This window comes from Dromiciops gliroides, chromosome 1 (genome assembly GCF_019393635.1).
Source record: "Dromiciops gliroides isolate mDroGli1 chromosome 1, mDroGli1.pri, whole genome shotgun sequence".
In the NCBI taxonomy this organism is placed as follows: domain Eukaryota; kingdom Metazoa; phylum Chordata; class Mammalia; order Microbiotheria; family Microbiotheriidae; genus Dromiciops; species Dromiciops gliroides.
The window spans coordinates 376810295-376836729 of record NC_057861.1 but is presented as its reverse complement, the minus strand read 5'-3'; the positions used below and the strand labels follow the sequence as shown (position 1 = coordinate 376836729).

At 34.9% G+C, this 26435-nt stretch overlaps 1 protein-coding gene across 1 annotated transcript; it reads left to right on the top strand.

Moving 5' to 3' along the window:
* The first annotated feature begins 623 nt into the window (after positions 1–623).
* Positions 624–1475, top strand: LOC122737152 (metaxin-1-like). The gene is given in 4 exon segments (XM_043979620.1): positions 624–1078; positions 1080–1184; positions 1186–1332; positions 1334–1475. Coding segments are annotated over 4 exon segments (831 nt in total). The 5' UTR covers positions 624–641.
* Positions 1476–26435: the final 24960 nt, after the last annotated feature.

The window sequence follows — 26435 nt, the reverse complement described above, 5'->3', positions numbered from 1 at the left end:
CATGACCCTTCACCCTACCTCTGCCACATACAAACACGGTTATTCCCTTGATCTTGTCATCATTCACAAATGTACTTTGTGTTCATGACCTCTGAAATACCCTTATCTAAGCACAGTCTCTTGTCATTCTTTTCCCTCTGTCTTGAAACCCCAAACTATTCTTTGTAATCACCATGACCTACTTGAACAATCAATTTATTCTCAGACTATCATCCCTGCACTACCTATGGCTGTGTTCCCTTTCATCATTTTGACCCCTTAATGAAGTAATTCAATTCAATACTGTCCTCCATAATTTTTTTGTTTTCCTAGCTTATTGCTAATTTTACCTCATTAAACCTCAGTCTTGGACCTCTTTCTGAAATCCAATGCCTTCCCTTAAACACGTGTGCTTGAGAATAAGATGAAACTGCTAATTACCCCACTACAAATTTATATTGCATAACTTAAACTTGGATGTCAGGAGAATTAAGCAATCTTTTTATACAACCCAAATTAACTCTCTATTTTATTCATTACAGTGGAATTTCCAGACCTTTTCATTCTTCCTCAAGCTGCCCATGACTTCTCCCCCAGCTCTATTCTTATTTCCCTGAAAAAGGGGCTCACGGGGGGTGCTTCCGGGACAGAGGTTGGAAAAGATGGCGGCGCCCATGGAGCTGTACTGCAGGGCTGGGGGCTGGGGCTTGCCCTCCGTGGTCTTGGAGAGCTTCATGGTGTTGACTTTGCTTGCACTCCGAACAAGTGATGTTCGGGTCATCTCACAGCCACACAAGATCATCACTCATCTAAGGGTACAGAAATACAATGCAGACAATAATCTTTCAGCCCGGCAAGGGGAAGATACCTTGACCTTCATGTCACTGCTGGAAGAGAAGTTGCTGCCCGCGTTGATCCACACTTTCTGGGTTGATGCCAAGAACTATGTGGAGCTGACTGGAAAGTGGTACGCCGAAGCCATGCCCTTCCCCCTCATCCTGTTCTACCTAGGCCAAATGCAGAAGAAACACCTAGCTTGGCTGCAGAAGGAAGAGGAAGTAGGGAAGGAGCTTTATATAGAGTCCTGGGAGTGCCTGACTGCTCTCTCAGTGCCGGGGATGCCAGAAGTTCTTTTTCGGAGACTCTCCTGCCTCCCTGGATGCCTTTGTCTTCAGCTATGTGGCCCTGCTGCTTCAGGCTAAGATGTAGGAAACTACAGTCCCATGTTCGAGGGCTGAGCAACTTCTGTGCTTACAGCACCCATATCCTCAGTCTCTACTTCCCTTGGGATGGAGCTGAAGCACCACCCCCACGCCCAGCACCTTCAGCCTCAGAGACTGAGGTGGAGGGTGTAGATCCTGTCAGTGTTGGCTGGCATAGAAGCCATGGTGTGCTATGCCCCGCTCAGCCGCATCATCTCCATACAGCAGGCAGCTCCTACTCGAACATCAGGCACCCAGGCCTTAGGTATTGCTGAGGAAGAGGAGGACGAATAACATCCTGATGTTCCCTGAACTGACTTTCCTACTGTTGTGCATTCCAATTGGCCCCTGTCCCTCCTTGTTTGGGCACTTCCAGAGGTGAGCTGGCCATTTCTACCTCCTGGAATAAGTTTGCTCACAGTGAAAAAATAAAAATAAAAAGAGTCTCCCTAATACCTCCCACTTGTCCCTTCTTCCACATTTCACATTACTCAGATGCCATCTGTCACTAGTTTCTCCTTAATATCTGTCTCACATAATGACATAGATGTTTTATTTACCCAGGCCCAACCCTATAAGTATATGAATGATGGTTTGTTGTCCTATCTTCTCAAGCATATTGCCCTGTTGATCATTCCTATCTCATAACTTATCTTCAATTTCTTCTTCTCAAAGGTGGATCCAAGATGACAGAGAAAAGGCAGGGACTTGTCTGAACTCTACCTGCCTAATCCTTCCAAGCAACTTTACATAATGCCTAAAAAAGGAATTCTAGAGCAGCAAAAACTACAACAGAATGGAATGAAACAAATTTCCAGCCCAAGCCAACTTAAGAAGGTCAGCAGAATAGGTCTATAGCACTAGGGTGAGAGTAAAGCACAATCTAGTAAAGGCCGTGCCACAGCAAACTGGCAGGAGGTGTAGGGGCCAATTGAATCAGTGGTACCATTGGCAATTTCCAGACCTTTCAGCCAACAGATGGTGAGTAGTTTAGACAACTGGCCAAAAGGAAGTTACTGGAGTCTCCTTGCTGACATAGGGGCAAGAGTGTTATGTTATCTATACTCAGATCCAGGTCACATTCCTTGGTCTCTGTCCCAGAGTGAAAAGGAACACTATCACAGCAGAGCTTGTGGCTGCAGGAGGTGTGAGACCCTGGTTAAAATTTCAGGATGGAAAAGAGTGTTAGTGGTCAATCACAGAGCAGAGTATAATCCAGGAGAGTAGTAAACATACTTCTTCATAGATCATATTTAAAGGTCTCCAAAATTATCATTGGAAACAGCTGCAATTAAAACCAGAACCTTTGGATGGTGTCCCCTCTACAGATCCAGGAGAGAAAATTTAAGAATTATTGGACTACCTGAAAGACATGATAAAAAAATTTAAATAGCTTAGACATCAACTTTGATGAAATTATCAAGGAAAACTGTCCTAATATTCTAGAAGCAAAGGGTAAGATAGAAATTTAAATAATCCACCAATCACCTCCTCAAAGAGATCCCAAAATGAAAGATCCCAAGAATGTTATAGCCAAATTCCAGGGCTCCCAGGTCATGGAGAAAATACTGAAAGTAGCCAGAAAAAAATAATTCAAACATTGTGGAACCCCAATGAGGATAGCAAAAGATTAAAGACTTGGAATATGATAGTCTAATATAATCCTTCAGGGGGATAATGGATGTTCAACGAAATAGAGGACTTTCAAGCATTCCTGATGAAAAATGACCAGAGCTGAATAGAAAATTTGACTTTCCAGTACAAGTATCAATAGAAGCACACAATGAAAAATAGGAAAGAAATACCAAACGGGATTCAAACTGTTTATATTCCTATATGAGAAGATGATACATGTAATTCCTAAGAACGTTTTTTCCTTCATTATTAGGACAGTTAAAAGAAGTACATATTGACAGAGAGCACAGATGTGAGCACCCACAGGTAAGGGTGTGATTCAGGATATGGACAAAGAAAGAAAAAGAAGGAAAGAGGAATGGAGAGGGAGAAAGAAAGCAAGCTGCATTGCCCGAGTGGACCTTAAAACTAGTCTAATGCAAATCAGGTTTTCCTAGCAGTATTATCTCAGTTCTCCATCTACCTTTCTGATTGCTTCTTCTCAGTCTCTTGGTGATCTCATCAGCTCTCATAGTTTCAACTATGATTTCTATGCTGATGGTTGTCAAATATTTTATCTATTTTAATATCTTTTAATATTCAGACTCTTATCTCCAACTGCCTATTAGACAACTCAAGGAGGATATAGCATGGATAAATCATATACAACATATCCAAAAACTGACCTTACTGTCTTTTCCCCAAACCCTCCAAATTCTTAAATTTCCCATTAGAGTTGAGGGTAATACCATCCTCTTATTCCAGTGTATTCAAACTCAAATAGAAATGTGGGCCACTATACCTTATATAAGGATCTTCATGGGCATAAATATACTTAGAAAACCACATATTAACATTATCTCTTCTAGTATATTTTTGTTTACATTACTAAATATTTCCCAATTACATTTTATTCTGGTTTAGGTCATTTTGAAATGTTTCAGGCCAAGATATGATCCATTGGCTATGTTTTTGATACTTCTGTCCTGGTCAGCTATGCTTGCAACTCGAGGGACATTCTTGCTTCCTTGTCTCACCCCCTAGATCTAATATGTTAGCAAGTTGTCTTGATTTGGCTTTCATAATATCTCTCCTATATACCCTTTCTCTCTTTTGACATTGTCATCACCACAGTGAAGCTCCTTATTCTTCTTTAAGTATTTTGATGGCTTTACCTCCATGCTAAACTTTCTGCCCACTCCAGTCCATTCTCTCATCGGCTGCTAAAATGATCTTTCTAAATCAACCTACTCAAACTCAAGGTATCTTATCTTCTAGTCTTTTCATACCTTACTCCACTACTCCACTTTCTGTATTATTCTATTATCCAATGACACTGGCTAGCTTTCTGTTCCTTAATGTAGAGAATATATCTCCCATTTCTGAGTATTTTCACTGATTATTCTCCATTCCTAGACTGTACTTACTTCTCTTTCCTATATCCTAGTTTCCTTCAGGTCCTAGCAACAATCCCATTTTCTATGATAAGCCTTTCCTAAGCTCTCTTATTGCCAGTGACTTCACTCTATTGATTATATTGATTTAATTATTTATATACTTTTTTGTCTAGAGTTTTTTCAACAGTAGATTATGTGAGTACAGAGATTGCTTTTTGCCTATTGTTTTTTATCCTTAGCAATTTGCATAGGACATGTAATATAGTAATTACTTAATAATTGCTTAATAACTGAATGATAATTGTTTGTGGTGGTATAAAAGAAATTTATTGAGTGCTGAGAATATCTAAGCAAGGTGAAACTATGTGGAAGATGCCAGGGAACAGCTTAGAATAAGGAAAGAGGGAAGGAATAAACTAATAAATAAATGAAAGGAAGAAATAAGCATTTATCTAGGACCTAGTATGTGCTAAAGAGAAGAGACAACTCATTCATGGATATTCTGTATTGATATACCATGTGGTTAGGAGGAGTTTTTCCAGTTAGCTACATTAAAAAAAAAATACTAAACAAAGACTGTGTCACTTTCTTTTGCTGTTTTATCCAGGAATATAGGACTCATTCATTTAATGGCCAAGTATTAGGTAGTAATCAGGGAAGTGGATGAGATTCCCCTCCCCTTCTATATGGACATTGTGCATTGGAATTTTATTCTGTTTTCTTTGTTCTTTTGTATTCTAGATGTAGTGAGGGAAGTCCAGAAACTATTAGGCAATGAGGATCTTGGAATACGGGATTTCAGCCCAGATTTTTTTAACTAACTTCAGAGGACAACCCAGACAAATGCTTCTTAAACTGTGGACCAACAACCAATATGGGATTGCACATCCTAATATGGGGATCACTATAAATTTGGCAGTAGTAAAAGGTTATGTATATCTATTATTTATACCTATAAAAATTCCTCAGTCATAAAGGGGTCACAAGTGGAAAAAAGTTTAAGCCCTGACTTAAGAAAACCAAGTTTCCTTGAGTGCAAGCCTAGTGCAAATGTGGCTGGTATACTTTGGATATGGAATTTGGTGGGAATTTTGCTGCATACTGAACTGACCCTTGAGCTTAATTTCTGTTAAAGAATAGGGTAGTGTTGGGTGTATTACACTAGAGAGGAATCTGGGGAGTGTTGTATAATTTATATCATTGTTGTAAATATTCCCTTTCTAGAAGTTGATCTGATAGTTACACAGAAAAGGGGTTCTACCACAAAAATAGTAACTATAAATATTTTTTTACATGTGTGTCATTTTCCATTTTTTATTATCTCTTTGGGGTATAGACCTAGTAGTGATATTTCTGGGTCACAGAATATGCACAGTTTTATAGTCTTTTGGGCGTGATTCCAAATTGCTTTCCAGAATGTTTGGATCAGTTCACAGCTCCACTCGCAAGGCATTAGTGTTCCCATTTTCCCCCATCTTCTCCAACATTTACCATTTTCCTTTTTTGTCATAGTAGCCATATAATTATGTGTACTTAAAATCCTACAAATTAAAAATTTCAATATATTTCATTTTGAAATAAAAGACAACAAAACAAAACTGCTTGTAGAGAATAAACTGGAAAAACAGTTCTGGGAAACAGAATGTCCTTTAGCTTTTTTCACTATAAAACAAAAAGTTATTTTATTTGATCATAGTTTTTTAAGCCTTCAGTATTGACATTATTTGTATTATGGTAGTAATCATATTTATTCTTCCTTTATATCTGCTTCCTTTATTCAATATTACCTTATCAATGCCTTTCTTGTTTCTTTGATTTCATTTTATGCATTAATCTTGACAATATAGTAATATTGCATTCAATTCATATATGATACTTTGTTCTTTATCCTCTCAATTGCTGGGAACAAGTAAATTTTCCCTGTGAATCCTATTTTCATGGTAGGTTTCTCTGATTACATATTACTTTTGTACATATAAATTGGTATTTTTATTCTGTTTTGCAAAAATTTCTTCTAATTTTTTTGATTCCCAATTTTTTTAAAATATAATTTTCCTTGGCAAAAATAGCCACCTTTTCATATGGAAAAAGTTTGGAGGAAGAGATATTAGGAAAATATATGAAAACAATATAAGATGGGTAGGGCAGAAGAAGAGGAAATTATTGATGAAACACTTCATTATATTTAGCAAATTATCCATCAAAGAGCCATCATAGGTTTTATGACTAATGAAAAAAAATTAAAGCAGGACTGTAGTAAATTGTGTTGATGAACCAATTAGAGAAACACAAAAGGATTGTCTTGCTTCAGTAGAGGTCACCTGAAATTATGTAGGAAAATATATAGCACATTCAGTCATCATGGTTTTGTACTGTTTCCCAGCTCTGTTTAGCAGTCCATAAAATAGGAGTTGGGGGTGGGGGGAGTGAGGTAACTAGGTAGTACAGTGGCTAGAGTTCTGGGACTGGAATCAGGAAGACTTTTATTCCTGACTACAAAAGTGGGCTCAGAAACGTGCTAGCAAGTCTGATCATGGGCAAGTCACTTAATGCTTTTTGTCACAGTTTTCTCATCTGTAAAATGACCTAGAGAAGGAAATGGAAAATCCTCAAATATATTTCCCAAGAAAACACCAAATTGGGACTCAGAGGGTAGGATACAACTGGAAAATGACTGAAAATGGCAGTGGAGACCACAGATAGTAAGAGAAATCCAAGTTAGGTGATTGGTAAGGCTTGATAGTGCATAACACAAAGGAAAAAGGGAAATGAGAGTAGATGATAGCATTGATTTGGAATATTTCACCAAAGACTCAATGTAGAGAAGGAATGAGAGTATAGCTAATATAGAGAAAATTAATTAGGAGAGGACTGAGTAATGGACGTATTGGAGGTGATGGTAAAAATGAAGAAGGTTAGGGAAATTAAGACAGAAAAATGAATCCCTCTGTTGAGTCCTTTCTTTCTCTATAGAGTTCAATGAATTATCATTAATTGTCCATGTAGGCCTTTATATAAGATGACATATATACTGAACTATATAAAGTTTCCTGTTTAATGCCAAGGTTTCTGGGATATCATTGTTTTGTGGAGTCCAAGAAAGTAACTGAGAAATTGCTGCAAACACCATCTCCTTGACAAGAAACTTAATTTAAAATCAGTAAGTTACTTTTTATGTGTCTAAAAGTAGAAAGAGAATTTCCAAAATGGTTCAAACTATTTTATTCAAATACTCTTGAAATTTGATTTAAATACAAACCTACTTTATGGGTTGCTTATGTTATTTTAAACTTTAAAGGTTTTTCAGATATTTGAATTCTACTTGGAAGTATCTGTCAGTATCATACTTTTTCTTAATCTTAATTAATATGAAAAGTATATTATAAAATCATATAATTAAATATGTCATCTGGTAAAAACAATTTTGTAGTTCTACTTTCATTTTGGATATCAAAAAGAGTCAATTATTAAGAGTAAATGTGTTGAAATATGAATAGTTGTAAATTTAAAATGGAAAATAATGGGGGAAATGTTGCTGTTTAAAATCTCCCTTCCAGAAAGGTGACTTTTAACTATTTCTGTTATCCAGGTTTTATCTATTTATCCATTCTTAAAGCAAATGAGGAACAAAGTACTTATTACTCATGAAAGACACTAACTATCCACTGTTGCACAAAAGAGAATATTACAATTTACATTTAAATGAGATTTGAAATGTTAATGAACAGAACCAATATTCTAATTATCTCTTACAAATGCATTAAATTAAGGTGAACTTTAGTAGATAAATTACTTTTTGAAGCACACTATAGTACTGCCCAGCAGGGCTTTTTTATATGTGTGTATACACCAATATATACAAAAGTATGTATGGATGGATGTATATAATGAAAGACTTTATATATTTAGGGATGATAAAGTCTATAGCTACATATGTAAGAGATATGCTAACTTTCAAAGGCTCTTATTTAAGTTATTTAGTCAAGATAGGAACATAAAATACATATATGTATGTATATACATTCACTTCCATAAGCTTAATAAAACAGAAAATAGATTTAAATATTTATTCTGAGAAAATATAAGTTTCATCTTTTTCTTATTAAATATTATATTTATGGTGTTGATAATATTTTAGATATAAAAGAGAATATTAAAGACATGATTCTTCTATGTGAAAGTAGATCTTTGTCACAAATAGAAATTTCTATTTCATACAATTTAACTTTCATTGACAGAGGTACATTTTACTTAAATTGAGGAAAAGTCATATAATTTGACATTGATAAAATAAAGTGGGAGAGATTATTTGCTTTAATAAAAGTTTTCACTAGGCCAAGAGCTTCTATGATCAATTGCTATATCCTTTAGTACATTTAGGATCTAATTGGTAAAAAATGAAAGGTTTATGCACAAGTTTATAATTGAATTAGTTTATACTTATAAAATTATTTTCATAGATGGCATGATCTGATTAACATTAAAAACCTATAAAATAAGTAATACAAAGTATTACTATCCCAATTATATTAATAGAAACTTACAATTTCATAGTGAAATTTATAAAAACAAATGTTTTCCCACAGCACTCTGAGACAAGGAATACAAATATTACTCTCCTTATTTCACTGATGAGAAAGTTCAGAGAAGGCACAACACTTGTTCCAAGTTACACAAATATGTGTTGAATGTGAGAAACTATATCATATCTTTTGACAGCAAATCATGTAAATTTTCCATTATACCATACTTCCTTATTCATATAGATTCCATTAAATGAAACATACCTACATTAAACTTTGCTTTCCTATACTGATACAGGACTATTATTTTAACAATTTAAAATATACTAACAAGTTTATACAATTTCCACCATTTCATAGTATTTACACATTTCTCATATAGCCCACAGAGTAGCTAAAGTAACTGTGACAAAATCTACAGAGGAATGTGATTAGAGAGGACATGAAAAGATACATTGGAGTAAAAGGCAAGCCATTATCATTAATTATAAAGTTACTTTGTAAAAAAAGTAGTTTTATTATTTTATTATATATTATTCATGAAATAGAGTATAAAAGTAAGGTATTCAGTGATCCTTCTGTTGAGATAAAATCATTCAGTTATACATGTATTTGCTTGTTGTGCTTGATTTTCCAAAGTATTATCTAAAAAAAAAAATGGAAGAAGAAAAAAAGAAACAAAGAGAAAATCTCATTGACTTCAATTAGAATTTGCAGGCTAAGTATACCATATGGCTTTATTTAAACGCAATGAGCCTATTAAATTTAATGACTTTTATATGTGGCTTGCATTGTAAAGGTTCTTATTAAAGGGGCAGGTACTGACGGGGGATTGTTTTAGTTGAAGTTGCATAGTAAAGAAGTGGCTAGCAGCTGGTTGTTGCAAATTGAGATCCAATTTTAAACTAAATGTAATTCTCAGTAAGATTTTAAAACATTGAGTAATCATTACTAAGGCTACAACATTATTTTTCTAATTTGGGTTCTGATGTACATTGGAAGAACTTGTACAGTTGGAGGAAACAATTTTGGGAAAACATTATTAAAGATGTGCTGGGTCGGGGGCAGCTAGGTGGCGTAGTGGATAGAGCACCGGCCCTGGAGTCAGGAGTACCTGAGTTCAAATCTGGCCTCAGACACTTAACACTTACTAGCTGTGTGACCCTGGACAAGTCACTTAACCCCAATTTGCCTCACTTAAAAAAAAAAAAAAAGATGTGCTGGGTCTCATCCTTTTTTCCCCCCACAAAAATAGTTATGCATATTTGCGAAATGGAAAAGAGATACTCAATCTGATTTATTTATATGTGATTTATAGTGAAATGGGAAAATAAGATACAATAATTTGATTAGCATATGCATTCTTTTAATATGCTAGATTTCTTCAAATTAATGATTAAGCCTTTGAATTTGGGTTCCTATGTGCCACGAAGAGGATCATGTCACTTTCCTGGACAACCTGATGCAAAAAAAAAAAAAAAAGCCATACACTTATTTTGTCTACCATAAATTAATGCCAGACATTAAAAGATTCATGACCTTTTAAAATTAAGAAAACGTAAAACTTTTTTTTTTTTTTTTTTTTTTGCGGGGCAGTAGGGTTTAAGTGACTTGCCCAGGGTCACACAGCTAGTAAGTGTCAAGTGTCTGAGGCCGGATTTGACCTCAGGTACTCCTGAATCCAGGGCCAGCGCTTTAACCACTGCGCCATCTAGCTGCCCCCAAACATAAAACTTTTAAAGAATTTTTCTACAGTACTTTCAGTAGCCATCATGATTCAGGGGTCAGTGTCTACAAAATAGCTTCTATTTTAGTCTCTTTTGGTTGGACTCAGTAACATTCTTTGCAAAATTTTCTTTAAAAGAATCAAATGTTTCTAATTTGCTGAAAGTTTCTTCTCTTTTTAAGAGCAATAACAAAAATGATTCAAATTATTTCTTTATAAAATAACAATTTCCTTTAAAATAATATAGTTCTGGGGCAGAGCCAAGATGTCGGAGAGAAGCCAGTGAGCTGCCTGAGCTCTCCCAAATTTCCCTTAAAAACAACATTAAATAAAGCCTCTAAACAGATTCTGAAACTACAGAACCTACAAAAAGACAGAGGGATACAGTTTTCCAACCTGAGATAATTTAGAAGACTTCAGGAAAATTTGGTCTGTCTTGGACGGGGGTGGAGCACAGTGCATCTTAGTGCAGGACAGCATGGAGGGGATCAGGGAAAGTCAGTTGCAAGCAACTGAAGCTCCTTGATACTGGCTCGGTGGGCTAGTGGCACAGCAGGCCAGTGGTGAAATCCACCAGCACCAGCTGTTAGGGCAAGCTGCCAGGTAGGGGGCCACCCACACGATGAGTGTGACCAGGCCTGGCCATCCCAGCACAGACTGGGAACAAGCACAGAGAACAAGGCCAGGGTGGTAAGAAATCCATAAGCCATAGGGGCCTCAGAGTAGAAAGCCAGGGACACAGCCCCTATCTCCCAACACAAGAAGCTTGAAACAGTGACCCTGGTGTCCAAGGAATGGACCTCAACTATAATAATAATAATAATAATAATAATAATAATAATAATAATAATAATAATAATAATAAGTTGCAATATGAGCAAAAAACAAAAAAAAGAGCTCTCACCTTTGAGAGCTTCTGTGTAGACAGGGAAGAGCCAAACACAAACTCAGATGAGGACAATACTCTCAAATTGCCTATATGTGAAGCCTCAAGAGGGAAGATGAATTGGTCTTGACTAAAAAGCCTACTTGGAAGACCTCAAAAAGGGTTTTAAAAATCAAGTGAGAGAGGTAGAAGAAAAAATGGGGAGAGAAATGAAAGCAGCACAAGAAAATTATGAAAAAAGAATCAGCAGCTTGGAACAGGAAGCACAAAGATTTACTGAAGAAAACAATTCCTTAAGAAATTCATTTGGCCAAATGGAAAAGGAGGTACATAATCTGACTGAAGAAAACAAAGTCTTAAAAATTCTATTTGGACAGTTGGAAGCTAAGGACTACATACTATGTCTTTTGTTTTTGGTGCTTTTGTTTTTCTTTTTTGAGGTTTTTCATTTTGCTCTGATTGTTCTCTTATAATGTGACTAATGCAGAAATGTGTTTAATGTTATTGTACATATTTAACCAATTTCAGATTACATGCTGTCTTTCTGGAGGGTGGAATGAAAGAGAAAAATCTGAACCTAGAAATCTTATAAAAACAAATGTTGCAAACTATTTCTACATGTAACTGGCAAATAATGAAATACTTTTATAATTAAAAAATTACATACATACTCATGCGTGTGTGTATAAAATTATGTATGCAATCTATCATACTTCTGTCTGCAGGTAACATTGCTCATCATCAGTACTTTGGTATCGTTTGTGGTCATTGCATTAATTAATGATCTTAAATCTTTAGCAGTTTATTTTAATAATATTTTAATTACTTTATAAATTATTGTAGTTTTATTTACTTCATTCTGCATCCCATGTTATTCTCAAGTCATGTCCTCCCTAATTTCTTATAGCACAATAGTATTCCATTCATCACATTCATATATTATTTGTTCACCCTTTCCCCAAATGATAGGTATCCCCTCACTTTTTATTTATTTTTCACCACAAACAAAATACTAAAAATATTTATATTCTCATTCATGCTTTTCCTCTTTCTTTGATACGTTTGGCATTGGCCTACTAATGGTATCTCTTTTAAAATGGGTATGTGCTGTTTAATAATGTAAGTGTCTGAGGTCAGATTTGAACTCAGTTCCTCCTGAATCCCGGGCCAGTGCTCTATTCACTGCACCACCTAGCTGCCCTTCTATAAATCTATATTATTTCAACTAAAGTTGTTGAACTAAAGTACAGCTTCATAATTATGATATTAGTTGTTTTGTTTTTCTCATATAATCCTTGACACCTAAGAACCATAGAACTTCAAAGACATTGAATCCTGTTTGAAGGAGATTATAATTTACGGATAAATTAATGTGATCTTTCAGAGTTGCATCCCTAAGCATAACAATTTAAGTTTTCCTGACATATCTTCAATATTCATTGGTCCACTTGAGATCTACTTAATAAATGAATAAAAATCACATTTAATCATTGCGTAATATGTATTTGGCAATGTTCTGGACACTAGAAATTTAAGTACAAAAATGAAATAGTCCCTTCTTTCAAGGCCTTTACCTTCGATCGAGAAAGATCATATGTGTGCATATAGAACAATGAAAAATAAATCTAAAATAAATTCAAAGGAATTTAGACACTAGCAGTACTAATACCAACATTTATTTTTTATTTTTTGCCAATTGTGAACAGTGGTATGGATGACTGAACACTCTAAGCTTATTATAAGACCAGTGACTGACTAGCAAATCTGTGAATGAAAATTAACCTATTAATGGGCTCTAAGGCAATAGTAGAACCTCACTCCATAAAGGCTATAAAATGTCTTTGAATTACTCATACTTATCTATCATTATGCTTCTTGCTTCCTAATTTTTCAGGGACACTAACAATTCCAAATTAAGATTAATCTAAGGGATTGCTTTCCTGGTAATAAATTGTACCAAATATATTTACCATGATTTGACTGCACAATATGAATCAAAATTCTTAATTAGAAAGTCATAACATACTCATTCTTTATTCACAAGTATAATTCTACTATTTTCTCTACTACAAACAAAATACAGTCTTTTTATTTATAGTATAGCTACTATCATAACAGCTCGATCATTTTAAAAGGAAAGGCACTTGAAATAATGTTGAGTCAATGGGTGATGGCATGGTTTTCACTAGCAAACAGATATACTAAATGGTTTAGCTTATATTTAAATAATAGTAAAGCTTTGAAAGTCTTAACTTTAAGACACATATTTCCATGCTTATTCCTTTAGGCTAGTATAAGTCTCTTGTACTAAGTAAAACAAGGAGATGGATAGAGGCTTGAATACCTCCCAATATTCCTTTTTTATTAGCTGAAGTAATGAAAGCATATGGTCACATTTTAAATAGAATCCCAAGGACTCCATTAAGAAGTAAGTTTCATGTAACTTTGAATTATTACTGTGTTTTTTTAGATAAAAGAGTAAAATATCTTTAGATAGGTTCAGATTAATATATTCCTTATAATTATTATTTTTTTTAATTTTTGGTGAGGCAATTGGGGTTAAGTGACTTGCCCAGGGTCACACAGCTAGTAAGTGTTAAGTGTCTGAGGCCAGGTTTGAACTCAGTTCCTCCTGAATCCAGGGCTGGTGCTCTATCCACTATACCACCTAGTTGCCCCCATTCCTTATAATTATTAGCCATTTCTACATACTATATTAAGTTGCTATGTCTGCTCTATTAACTTCATTTCAAGGACAACAAGAATAACAATCACTTGGACCTCAAGGGAGACTGCTTCCCTCATATAAGTAGGTAATCTATTCAACTTTGGTACTTGCCTTCAGGAATGAGTTACGAGCTGAGGTTTCATCTAGAATAAGCTTCTCTTCATCTGGTAATTCTAAGAGGACACCACCAGGAGCACAGACATCTTGATATCTACCCTTCTGCCTCTACCCAACTTTACCTTTCTCATTTTTTGATCAGGTATTGAAAAATCCACAGATATTATCTTCGGTATTGTGAAATCAGGCCTAAGTAGTTACTTCCCTATAGCCACGTGCACAATTATTGTGTTTCTACTTTGCAGTTTCCATAGGACAAAGTTTGCTTTCTTGGCTACCACTCCCCAGTGTTATATTTCCATTTATAGAAACCTGAAATCCTCTTTTTTCCTTTTGTGTTCTCTGAAATCTTTTTCATGTTCTTATCAAATGTTTCTGCATGTAAAACCAATAGAATCCTCATTAGAATCACTTTTGTGTCTATATTTTATTTATTTTACTTACATATCCTTCTACTTCCTTCAGACACATACAAGAAATAGAATGTAAGTACCTTAACAAAATATTGGTTTTCTTTTCTATTTTTTCATTCCTTTTTTATTCTTTCTATTTATAGTAACTTTCCCAATGCTTGGAACACAGTATTCACATTTTTTTTTAAATTGAATTAAGTTATAAAATGTAGAAATTCTATGCCCTAATTTGATATTAGCAATTATACTGTGTCAAGTTAGGAAATAATGTTTTTGCTGGTACATTGTCATATCAGTGGTTTTTGTTTCTATGAATAATTATATAGAGAAAAAATTGTCTAAATTCTAGTTTAATTAGTTTTAAGAATAATTATTAGACAAGTCATTTAAAGGCATGCTAGGAAATCTGTGCTTTGCTATTTCTGACCTATACACTTTATCACAGAGAGTTGGCCTAATGCCAAAGGTATCTTCATGGTGGTAGGACCACTGTCATATTTGAAGAAGTCTAAAATGCAATTATATTTATATATGATGAAAATTATTTAAATTATCTCTGACATTAAAATAATTGGTTTATTTGTATCAATTGATCCTAAATGACATTTGTAATGATAATGAACATATGTTATCTCTTGAAGCTATATACTGATTAATTTGATTAAGAACCTATAGTAAGTACTAAGTTCTTAAGAACCTGTTGTACTAAGTTCTTACCCATAAGCTTATGTATTTTGAAAAAAAATCATATATATTCTGATATCATGAAGTTAAGTATGCTATTTTGGTATGTAATTATAGACCTTGAAGATGGGAAGGAGAACTTTGGAGATTATGTAGTCCAAATTCCCAATTTTATAGATAAAGAAAGCAGATTTCTCACCTTACCTCTTTCCATTCCTTAACATTTTCTATCAGTATTTGGCAAATGACAAAAACTCAGTTCTGTTCACCTGATAACAGAAATAACCCTTATGAAATTTAAAAATAAACACAGTTTGACTCTCTTCAATGTATGAAGATAATATTTAATGAAAGGAAGCCCTTTTGACATACAACAGCATCGTTCAAACTTCTGAAACTGTTGGCAGCTAAATAGACATGGCATTATTTTGTTATGATTACTAATTTAAAATCTAATCACTGACAAGCAGATGTTTGCTTCTTGTTTGCCAGGCAATTAAAGGATGTTGATACAGCTGAGTTTAGCACCTGGCTGAAAAGATGACCACACTTTTTTTTTTTTTTCCAGACCTCATAACTTAGAAAAAATGTCTATTAGTGCCAATAATCATTATGAACCATCATTAGGCAAACATATCCAAAACAACAAATTAATGAAGAGTTAGTAGTTAATGGAATCTAAATAGATGGTGTTTATTTTAATTTCCTAGACAACTATATGAAAAATACATCCAAATAGAGATGACACCACAGACATCAAAGAATCTAATAGAAAGAGAGACCTCATTTTTTCAGCTGATAGTAATTTTCAGGGACACCATTATAATTCTTCTCTTCATTAATCATACATTTAGTTTTAATTTTTCAGAAAAAAGAAATTTTGTGCTCTCTTATTCATCAATGACTTCCTCACTAATGCAAGAGTAAGCTCTAAAGTGGTCATACTTCAGAGAATCAATTAGTGATGTTAATGATACTAAAGTGAAAGCAATGATGAACCATTAAAAATTAAATGAATCATTTTTAGATTCCAAAGGTAATATTGAGAAAAGAACTTTACATAATTTTCAAAATACAAATATCAACATTCCTTTTCTTAGCAATGACTAATTTACCTGCAATTACTAAAAATAAATCTCATTTGTCTAAAATGTAGCCTTATGTTCAATAGGCTATGTAGAAATTTCCCTAAATACACCCTCCAATTATGAGAAAATCAGGCATCAGCAGTCAGAGATAATATGGCATTTATGACAATTTTAAGAGATTGATACCAAGTAAATAGGTTTCCTTACAAGTATTTAGCAATCATTTGAAATCTATTAAGATAAATTTATATTGATATTTATGAGATTATGTTAAAAAGTCTTGTAAAATAGTTATATTTCATGCATTATACAAATTAAAAATTATATTACTTAAAACTTATGAATAGCAGCAACATTTAGCTAATTTAATGAAGTTATCTTTTTAAAAGACCTATTTCATATCAGAATTGAATGTGTATATACCTACATGTTTTGGACATGATTTATACATGCATCATATGCATACATACTTATATGTACCTATCTGCCTTTACCAAAGCAGATCTCTGAGCAGCTAAGTCTGGTGAAGTAAGTAGGAAGAAGGAATGAAAGAAGAATATCAGCAGGGTCATGCAAGCAACTCGCAATCCCCAGAGACTGCCCTAATTTAAAGTGAAATCTTTGTCTTTATCATTCTTACCACTTAGAGAAGGCTGTTAATACATTAGAATATAACTGGGCATACTCTGATAGCCCATAAACACACCTTTTTTATATAAATGTTATCATTGAAGTTATGTCAGTTGCAGGCTAAATCACTAAGAGAATGAAAAAAGAGAAGGGAACAGAGGACTGAGGATATAATTTTATCAAAACAGTTGTCATTCATATTTTGTTTTAGTGAGGCAATTGGGGTTAAGTGACTTGCCCAGGGTCACACAGCTAGTAAATGTTAAGTGTCTGAGGCCCAATTTGAACTCAGGTAGTCCTGACTCCAGGGCTGGTGCTCTATCCACTGTGCCACCTAGGTGCCTCTTGTCATTCATATTTAAGTGGAAGGAAAGAGTATGAGAATTCCCAAAGGAAAAAAAAAAAGAGTTGAAAAATCAGGCACAAAGCCAGGAAAGATGCAACAAAAAAAAATGTTGTGTTGTGTAAGCCAAAAGAAGATGAGATATATAGGGAGGACTTGGTGGCCTGAAATGCCAAAATTGTCCAACTTTAAAGAAATGTCAGTGATTATAAGGTCAGCAAAATATAATTAGATTCAACAATCATGTTTAATGTGATTGCACATATATAAACTATATCAGATTACTTGCTGTCTTGGGGATGGAAGGGAAGGGAGTGAGGGAGAAAAATTTGGAAGTAGAAGTCTTTTAAAAACAAATGTTGTGATTGAGGGCCAAGATGGCTGAGAGGAAGCAGCAAGTTGCCTGAGCTCTCCTTCTGTTCCCTCAAAACGAACATTAAATCAAGCCTCTGGACGGATTCTGAAACTACAGAACCTGCAAAGAGACAGAGAGACACAGTCCTCCAACCAGAGATAATTTAGAAGACTTCAGGAAAAGGTTGGTCTGACTCAGGCAAAAGGGAGGCCCAGCGCAGGGCAGCAACCCAGCGCCAAGGGGGTCGGGGCAAGTCAGCAGGAGCTGCGGGCCACAGCTGGACAACTGAGGCTCCCGGAACCTGGTTCAAAAATCTGGTGGCCAAGAAGGACAGTGGAAAAACCTACCTGCACTGGCCGGGAGGGAGATGAACGGGTCAGGCCGGGGTCTGGCGCCTGGCTGGCCCAGCGCAATCAGACAGGAAGTGCAGGGCGGGGCATCTCCACACACCATAAAGGCCTCAGAGTAAAAGCCCGGCCACACAGCACCTATACAACTGCACAAGAAGCCCAAAACAGGGACCCTGGTGCCCCCAGAGCAGACCTCAACTTAAAGAATAAATAAATAAGCTGCAATAATGAGTAAGAAGCAAAAAAGAGCCCTCTCCATTGAGAGCTTCTGTATCAATAGGGAAGAAGCCAACACAAACTCAGATGAGGACAATAGCCTCAAATTGTCTACATCTGAAGCCTCACAAGGGAAGGTGAATTGGTCACAAGAACAAAAAGCCTTCCTGGAAGAGCTCAAAAAGGACTTTAAAAATCAATTGCAAGAGGTAGAAGAAAAAATGGGGAGAGAAATGAAAGCAAAACAAGAAAACTATGAAAAAAGAATCAGCAGCTTAGAAAAGGAAGCTGAAGAAAACAAAGCCTTAAAAAATTCATTTGGCCAAATGGAAAAAAAAGCTGCATAATCTCACTGAAGAAAACAATACCTTAAAAAACTCACTTAGCCAAATGGAAAAAAAGGTGCATAATGTCACTGAAGAAAACAATGCCTTAAAAATTAAAGTGGGACAGTTGGAATATAAGGAATCCATGAGACACCAGGAATCAGTCAAGCAGAAAAAAAAAATGAAAAAATAGAGTATGTGAAATACCTCATTGGAAAGACAACTGATCTGGAAAACAGATCGAGGAGAGACAATTTGAGAATCATTGGACTGCCTGAAAGCCATGACCAGAAAAATAATCTAGACACCATATTCCAGAAAATTATTAAGGAGAACTGCCCTGATATCATAGAATCAGAGGATAAAATCATCATTGAAAGAATCCACCGATCACCTCCTGAAAGAGACCCCAAAAGGAAAACTCCAAGGAATATTGTAGCCAAATTCCAGAATTATCAGGTGAAGGAGAAAATACTCCAAGCAGCCAGGAAGAAGCAATTTAAATATCATGGAGCCACAGTCAGGATTGCTCAGGACCTGGCAGCTTCAACATTAAAGGACCGCAAGGCTTAGAATATGATATTCCAGAAGGCAAAGGAGCTTGGATTGCAGCCGAGAATCTATTACCCAGCAAAAATGTGCATTTTCTTTCAGGGGAAAAGATGGACATTTAATGACATTGGGGACTTTCAATCTTTCTTGGTGAAAAGACCAGAACTGAATAGAAAATTTGATCTCAATATACAAGACTCAAGAGAAGCTTAAAAAGGTAAAAAGAGGGGGGAAAAAAAAAGTTACCCTATTAGGTTAAACTGTTTATATCTCTACACAGGAAGATAATACTCATAACTCTTAAGAACTGTAAATGTATTCGGGCAGAGAGAAGGACTTTATATAGAGGGTATAAATATAAATTGTCTTTGATGTGATGATACAAAAGAATTAAGGGGTTAAAAAGGGAGTCTATGGGGAGGAGAGGAAAGGGGAGGTGGAATGGGATGAATTATATCATATGAAGAGGTGGAAAAAACCTATTAAAATAGAGGGAAAGAAAGGAGGGGGAACATTGTTTCAACCCTATTCTCATTAGATTTGACTCAAAGAGGGAATAACATATACGTTCATTGGGATAAAGAAACTTAACTCATTCTTTAGGGAAACAAAAGGGGAAGGGAAAGGGGGGGACTGATAGAAGGGAGGACAAAAGCAAGGGAGAAAAGGGTAAAGAAAAGAGAGGGGGGTGATAAAAAGGGAGGGCAGATTGGGTGAGGCAGGGGTAAGAAGTAAAACGTCGGTGAGGAGGAATAGGGTAAAAGAAGGGGGGAAAAGTACAAAGGGGGTAAATAGAATGGAGGGGAATAGACAGACAGTAATAATAACTGTGAATGTGAATGGGATGAACTCTGCTATAAAACGGAAGCGAATTGCAGAGTGGATTAAAAACCAAAACCCTACAATATGCTGTTTACAAGAAACACATTTGAAGCAGAGAGATACACACAGAGTAAAGGTAAAAGGCTGGAGCAGAATATATTATGCCTCAGCTAAAGTAAAAAAGGCAGGGGTAGCAATCCTTATCTCAGAAAAAGTCCAGGCAAAATACATCTCATTAAAAGAGATAAGGAAGGAAATTACATCTTACTTAAAGGTACTATAGATAATGAAGTAATATCAATATTAAATATGTATGCGCCAAGTGGTATAGCATCCAAGTTCTTAGAGGAGAGGTTAAATGAGTTACAAGAGGAATTAGACAGTAATACTATACTAGTGGGGGATCTGAATCTCCCCCTCTCAGAATTAGATAAATCTAGCCAAAAAATAAATAAGAAAGAAGTGAAAGAGGTGAATAGATTACTAGAAAAGTTAGACATGATAGATGTCTGGAGAAAATTGAATGGGGATAGAAAGGAATATACCTTTTTCTCAGCAGTACATGGCACATTTTCAAAAACTGACCATGTATTAGGGCACAAAAACATCATAGTCAAATGTAGAAAGGCAGAAATAGTAAATGCATCCTTCTCAGATCATGATGCAATAAAAATTACATGTAAGAAGGAGCCAGGGAAAAGTAGAATGAAAATCAATTGGAAACTAAATAATTTCATTCTAAAGAATGAATGGGCCAAACAAGAAATCATAGAAACAATCAATAACTTTATCCAAGAGAATGACAATAATGAGACAACATACCAAAATCTATGGGATGCAGCCAAAGCAGTGCTTAGGGGAAAATTTATAGCTCTAAATGCTTACATGAATAAGAAAGAGAAAGAGGAGATTAATGAATTGGGCATGCAACTTAAAAAGCTAGAAAAAGAACAAATTAGAAATCCCCAATTAGACACTAAATTAGAGATCCTGAAAATTAAAGGAGAAATTAATAAGATTGAAAGCAAAAAACTATAGAATTAATCAATAAAACTAAGAGCTGGTTTTATGAAAAAACCAATAAAATAGATAAAATATTGGTTAATTTGATTAAAAAAAAGAAAGAAGAAAACCAAATTACCAGTATCAAAAATGAAAAGGGTGATGTTACCACCAATGAAGTGGAAATTAAAGCAATAATTAGGACTTATTTTGCCCAACTGTATGCCAATAAATTTGACAATCTAAATGAAATGGATGAATATTTACAAAAATACAAACTGCCCAGGTTAACTGAAGAGGAAATAAAATCCTTAAATAAACCCATATTAGAAAAAGAAATTGAACAAGCTATTAATGAACTCCCTAAGAAAAAATCCCCAGGGCCAGATGGGTTTACGGGTAAATTTTACCAAACATTTAAAGAACAATTAATTCCAATATTATACAAATTATTTGGAAAAATAGGTGAAGAAGGAGTTCTACCAAATTCGATTTATGACACAAATATGGTGGTGATACCAAAACCAGGCAAAGCAAAAACAGAGAAAAAAAATTATAGACCAATTTCCCTAATGAATATTGATGCTAAAATCTTAAATAAGATATTAGCAAGGAGATTTCAGCAAGTGATCACCAGGATAATACACTATGACCAGGTGGGATTTATACCAGGAATGCAGGGCTGGTTCAACATTAGGAAAACTATTAACATAATCAACCACATCAATTAGAAAACCAACCAAAATCATATGATTATCTCAATAGATGCAGAGAAAGCTTTTGACAAAGTACAGCACCCATTCCTAATAAAAACACTAGGGAGTTTAGGAATAGGGGGAGCTTTCCTTAGAATAATAAACAGTATCTACCTAAAGCCATAAGCAAGTATTATATGGGATGGAAATAAATTAAAGGCCTTCCCAATAAGATCAGGGGTGAAACAGGGATGTCCATTATCACCCATATTATTTAATATTGTCCTAGAAATGTTAGCTTTAGCAATCAGAGAAGAGAAAGGAATTAAAGGAATTAGAATAGGCAAGGAGGAAACAAAACTATCACTCTTTGCAGATGATATGATGGTATACTTAAGGAATCCTCGAGAATCAAGTCAAAAATTTCTTGAAACAATTAACAACTTTAGCAAAGTAGCAGGATATAAAATAAATCCACATAAATCATCAGCATTTCTATACATGACCAACAAAGTCCAGCAGCAAGAGATAGAAAGAGAAATTCCATTTAAATTAACGGTAAATAATATAAAATACTTGGGAGTCTACTTGCCAAGACAAACCCAGGAACTCTATGAACACAACTACCAAACACTCTTCACACAAATCAAATCAGATGTAAATAATTGGAAAGATATCAATTGCTCATGGATAGGCAGAGCTAATATAGTAAAAATGACAATACTGCCTAAATTCATTTACTTATTCGATGCCATACCAATCAGACTACCTAAAAATTATTTTATAGAGGTAGAAAAATAATAATAAAATTCATCTGGAAAAACAAAAAATCAAAAATATCCAGGGAAATAATGAAAAAAAGTTCACAGGAAGGTGGGTTAGCGGTACCAAACCTGGAGCTTTACTATAAAGCTGCAGTCATCAAAACTATCTGGTACTGGCTAAAAAATAGAGTGGTAGATCAATGGAATAGGCCAGGCTCAGGAAATGCAGTAGTAAATGACACTAGTAATGTAGTGTTTGATAAACCCAAAGCTTCTGGGATAGGAACTCAGTATTTGACAAAAACTGCTGGGAAAACTGGAAGATAGTATGGCAGAAATTAGGCATAGACCAACATCTTACACCTTATACTAAAATATGGTCAAAATGGATACATGATTTAGACATAAGAGGTGATACCATAGGTAAATTAGGAGAGAAAGGAATAGTGTACCTATCAGATCTTTGGAAAGGAGAACAGTTTTTTACCAAACAAGAGATCGAGTATATTATAAAAGGCAAAATGGATGATTTTGATTATATTAAATTAAAATTTTTGTACAAACAGAAGCAATGCATCCAAAATTGGAAGGGAGGCAGAAAACTGGGAAACAATTTTTGAGACCAGTGCTTCTGATAAAGGCCTCATCTCTAAAATATATAGGGAATTAAATCAAATTTATAAGAATCCAAGTCATTACCCAATTGAGAAATGGTCAAAGGATATGAACAGGCAGTTTTCTGATGAAGAAACCAAAGCTATCTATTCCCATATGAAAAAATGCTCTAAATCTCTAATGATTAGAGAGATGCAAATTAAAACAACTCTGGGGTACCACCTGACACCTATCAGATTGGCTAAAATGACAAAAAAGGAAGATAATAAATGTTGGAGAGGCTGTGGGAAAATTGGAACACTAATGCATTGTTGGTGGAGCTGTGAGCTGATCCAATCATTCTGGAGAGCAATTTGGAATTATTCCCAAAGGGCAATAAAACTGTGCATACCCTTTGACCCAGCAATTCCACTTTTAGGTCTTTTGCCCAAAGAAATCATGGAAGGGGGAAAGGGACCCACATGTACAAAAATATTTATAGCTGCTCTTTACATGGTAGCAAGGAATTGGAAGTTGAGGGGGTGCCCATCAATTGGGGAATGGCTGGACAAGTTGTGGTATATGAATACAATTGAATACTATTGTCCTGTAAGAAATGATGAGCAGGAAGAGTTCAGAGAAACCTGGAGGGTCTTACGTGAGCTGATGATGAGTGAGATGAGCAGAACCAGAAGAACATTGTACACAGTATCATCAACATTGAGTGTTGACCTACTGTGATGGACTATATTCTTCTCACCAATGCAATGGTACAGAAGAGTTCCAGGGAACTCATGATAGAAGAGGATCTCCAAATCCAAGAAAAAAAAAGAAAGAAAGAACTGTGGAGTATAGATGCTGATTGAACCATATTATTTCTTTTGTTTTAGGTGCTGTTGTTTTTTTTCTTCTATTTTGAGGTTTTGCATCACTGCTCTGATTTTTTCTCTTGTAACAGGATTAATGCAGAAATAGGATTAATGTTATTATGTGTATATATATATGTGTGTGTATATATCTATATCTATATCTATATGTATAGAGATATATAGACATAACCTATATCAGATTACCTGCTGTCTAGGGGAGGGGAGAGGGAGGGGAGGGAGGGAGAAAAATCTGAAATTGTAAAGCTTGTATAAACAAAATTTGAGAACTATCTTTACATGTAATGGAAAAAATAAAATACCTTATACATTTAAAAAAAAAACAAATGTTGAAAACTATCTCTACATATAACTAGAAAATAATAAAATGCTCACAATAAAAACAAATAAATTAAAAAAGAAAAGAAAACAAAATAAAATGCAGAATAAATTTGAAAAAAGGAAAAATTCAGCCTAGCAACAAATATTTAAAAAAATACACTTTCAGCACTCAGCGTGGTGATTAAGGAATATTTTTTTGAAATTTAATACATTAGGAAAATATTAATGTTATTATTAAATGCATATCAATGATGAGATTCTACTTTTAAAATCTTTTGAAATTTTAAAATAAAGTGACGTGATTATAACATGTGCTTGATTATGATCATAAGCAACTCAACTGAGGCTGAAAATCTTCATCTGAAAAATGATTGTATTTGGTTTTGCTTTATTATGTTTTGATTTCTCATAAAGTCCTTAGCTTCCATATGCTCAATCCTAATTCTTAAGCAATTATTTTATTCAGAGAGATTTTGTATTTGGCTTTTCAAGCTGTTGACTTTTTTTTTCATGACTTTTCTGAATCACTCTCATTTCTTTCCATTTTTTCCTCTACCTCTCTTATTTTATCTTCTAAGTCTTGAGCACTTCTATGGTCTGAAACCAATTCATATTTTCCTTGAAAGCTTTGGATGTAGGAGCTTTGACTTTGCTATCTTCTTCTGAGCGTGTACCTTGATCTTCCTTGTATCCAAATAAACATTCTATGGGCCACACCATTTTCTCTCTGCCCATTATCTTAGCCTATTTCTTGACTTTTAACTCCTTAACTTGCACTGTCCCAAGCTTCAGGGGGTCCCACATAGTATGATTTAAGGAGAGGCATATTATACACTCCACTGACCTGTGCTCTGGTCTGTAAATAACCATGGGAAAGCTTGCTCTTTTAACCAGAAAAAGAAATCTGATTCGCTGAGGTCGTAAGATCTGGCAGGCCTGCACCCTTTCCCCATCTGAGTTGCTGCCACTCAAGTCTGCTTCCTAGTTCTGAGCACAGGCAATACAACAGCATTCAGCCTCAGCTCCAGCAGAGACCCCTGCTATATCCCCCTGGCCAACACCTGGACTCCCTCACTAGTTCATGAGCCTAGCTCCAGAAATAGCCACTGATGCTGATGACTCTGAGTCCCTGGAGGCCTGTTTATTTTCTGAGGTGGCTTCCCTCTACCCATAGTTGGATCTGCATGAGCACAGCCTGGCTCTATGCTCCACTCTCACCCTGGTACAATAGAACCCTCCTGCTAACCCTCTAAGCCTGGAAAATTATCTTACCCTGTCGTTTTGTGGCTTCTGCTGCTCCAGGAATTGTTTTATAACATTATTTGGAGATATGTGGAGGGATCATGTGGGGAGCTTGGGAAAGTCACTGCCTTTCCTATCCCATCTAAATGAGTGTATTTAGAATAACTACTAATTTAAGTGAAGTACACAGCATGTACATGAAGGCTTTAAAACCATTGTAGTTAGCCAAGCCAATGAAGATTATTAAATATGATTTAGGATACAGACTTTAAAATATTAACTTGTAAAAAGCTAGGGCCTTGCTCTCTTTAATCATATTAAAAATATCCTTCAATCTCAGATATTTTTAAAATTTAATTTAATTTTTATTATAAAATTATTTATTTAAATTTATTTAAATAATTAAAATTATTTATTATTTTCCAGTTACATGTAGGGATAGTTTTCAACATTTGTTTTTATTAGATTTCAAGTTCCAAATTTTTCTCCTGCCCTTCCCTCCCCCCTCCCCAAGACAGAAAGCAATCTGATATAGGTTATATATGTGCAATCAAACCTATTTCTGCATTAGTCACGTTTTAGAAAAAAAAGAATCAGAACAAAAGGGAAAAACAAAACAACAAAAAAAGTAGAAACAGTATGGTTGAATCTGCATCATGATTCCATATTTCTTTTTTTCTGGATGTGGTATTTTCCCTCATGAGTCCTTCAGAATTATCTTGGATCACTGTGTGGCTGAGAAAAGTTAAGTCTATCACAGTTAGCATCACAAAATTTTGTTGATACTGTGTACAATATTCTCCTGCTTATACTCATTTCACTCAGCATAAATTCATGTAAGTCTTTCCAGGTTTTCCTGAAATCTGTCTCCTTATCATTTCTTATAGCACAATAATATTCTATTACATTCATATGCCATAACTTTTTCAGACATTCCCCAATTGTTGGCATCCCCTCAATTTCCAAAGCTTTGCTACCA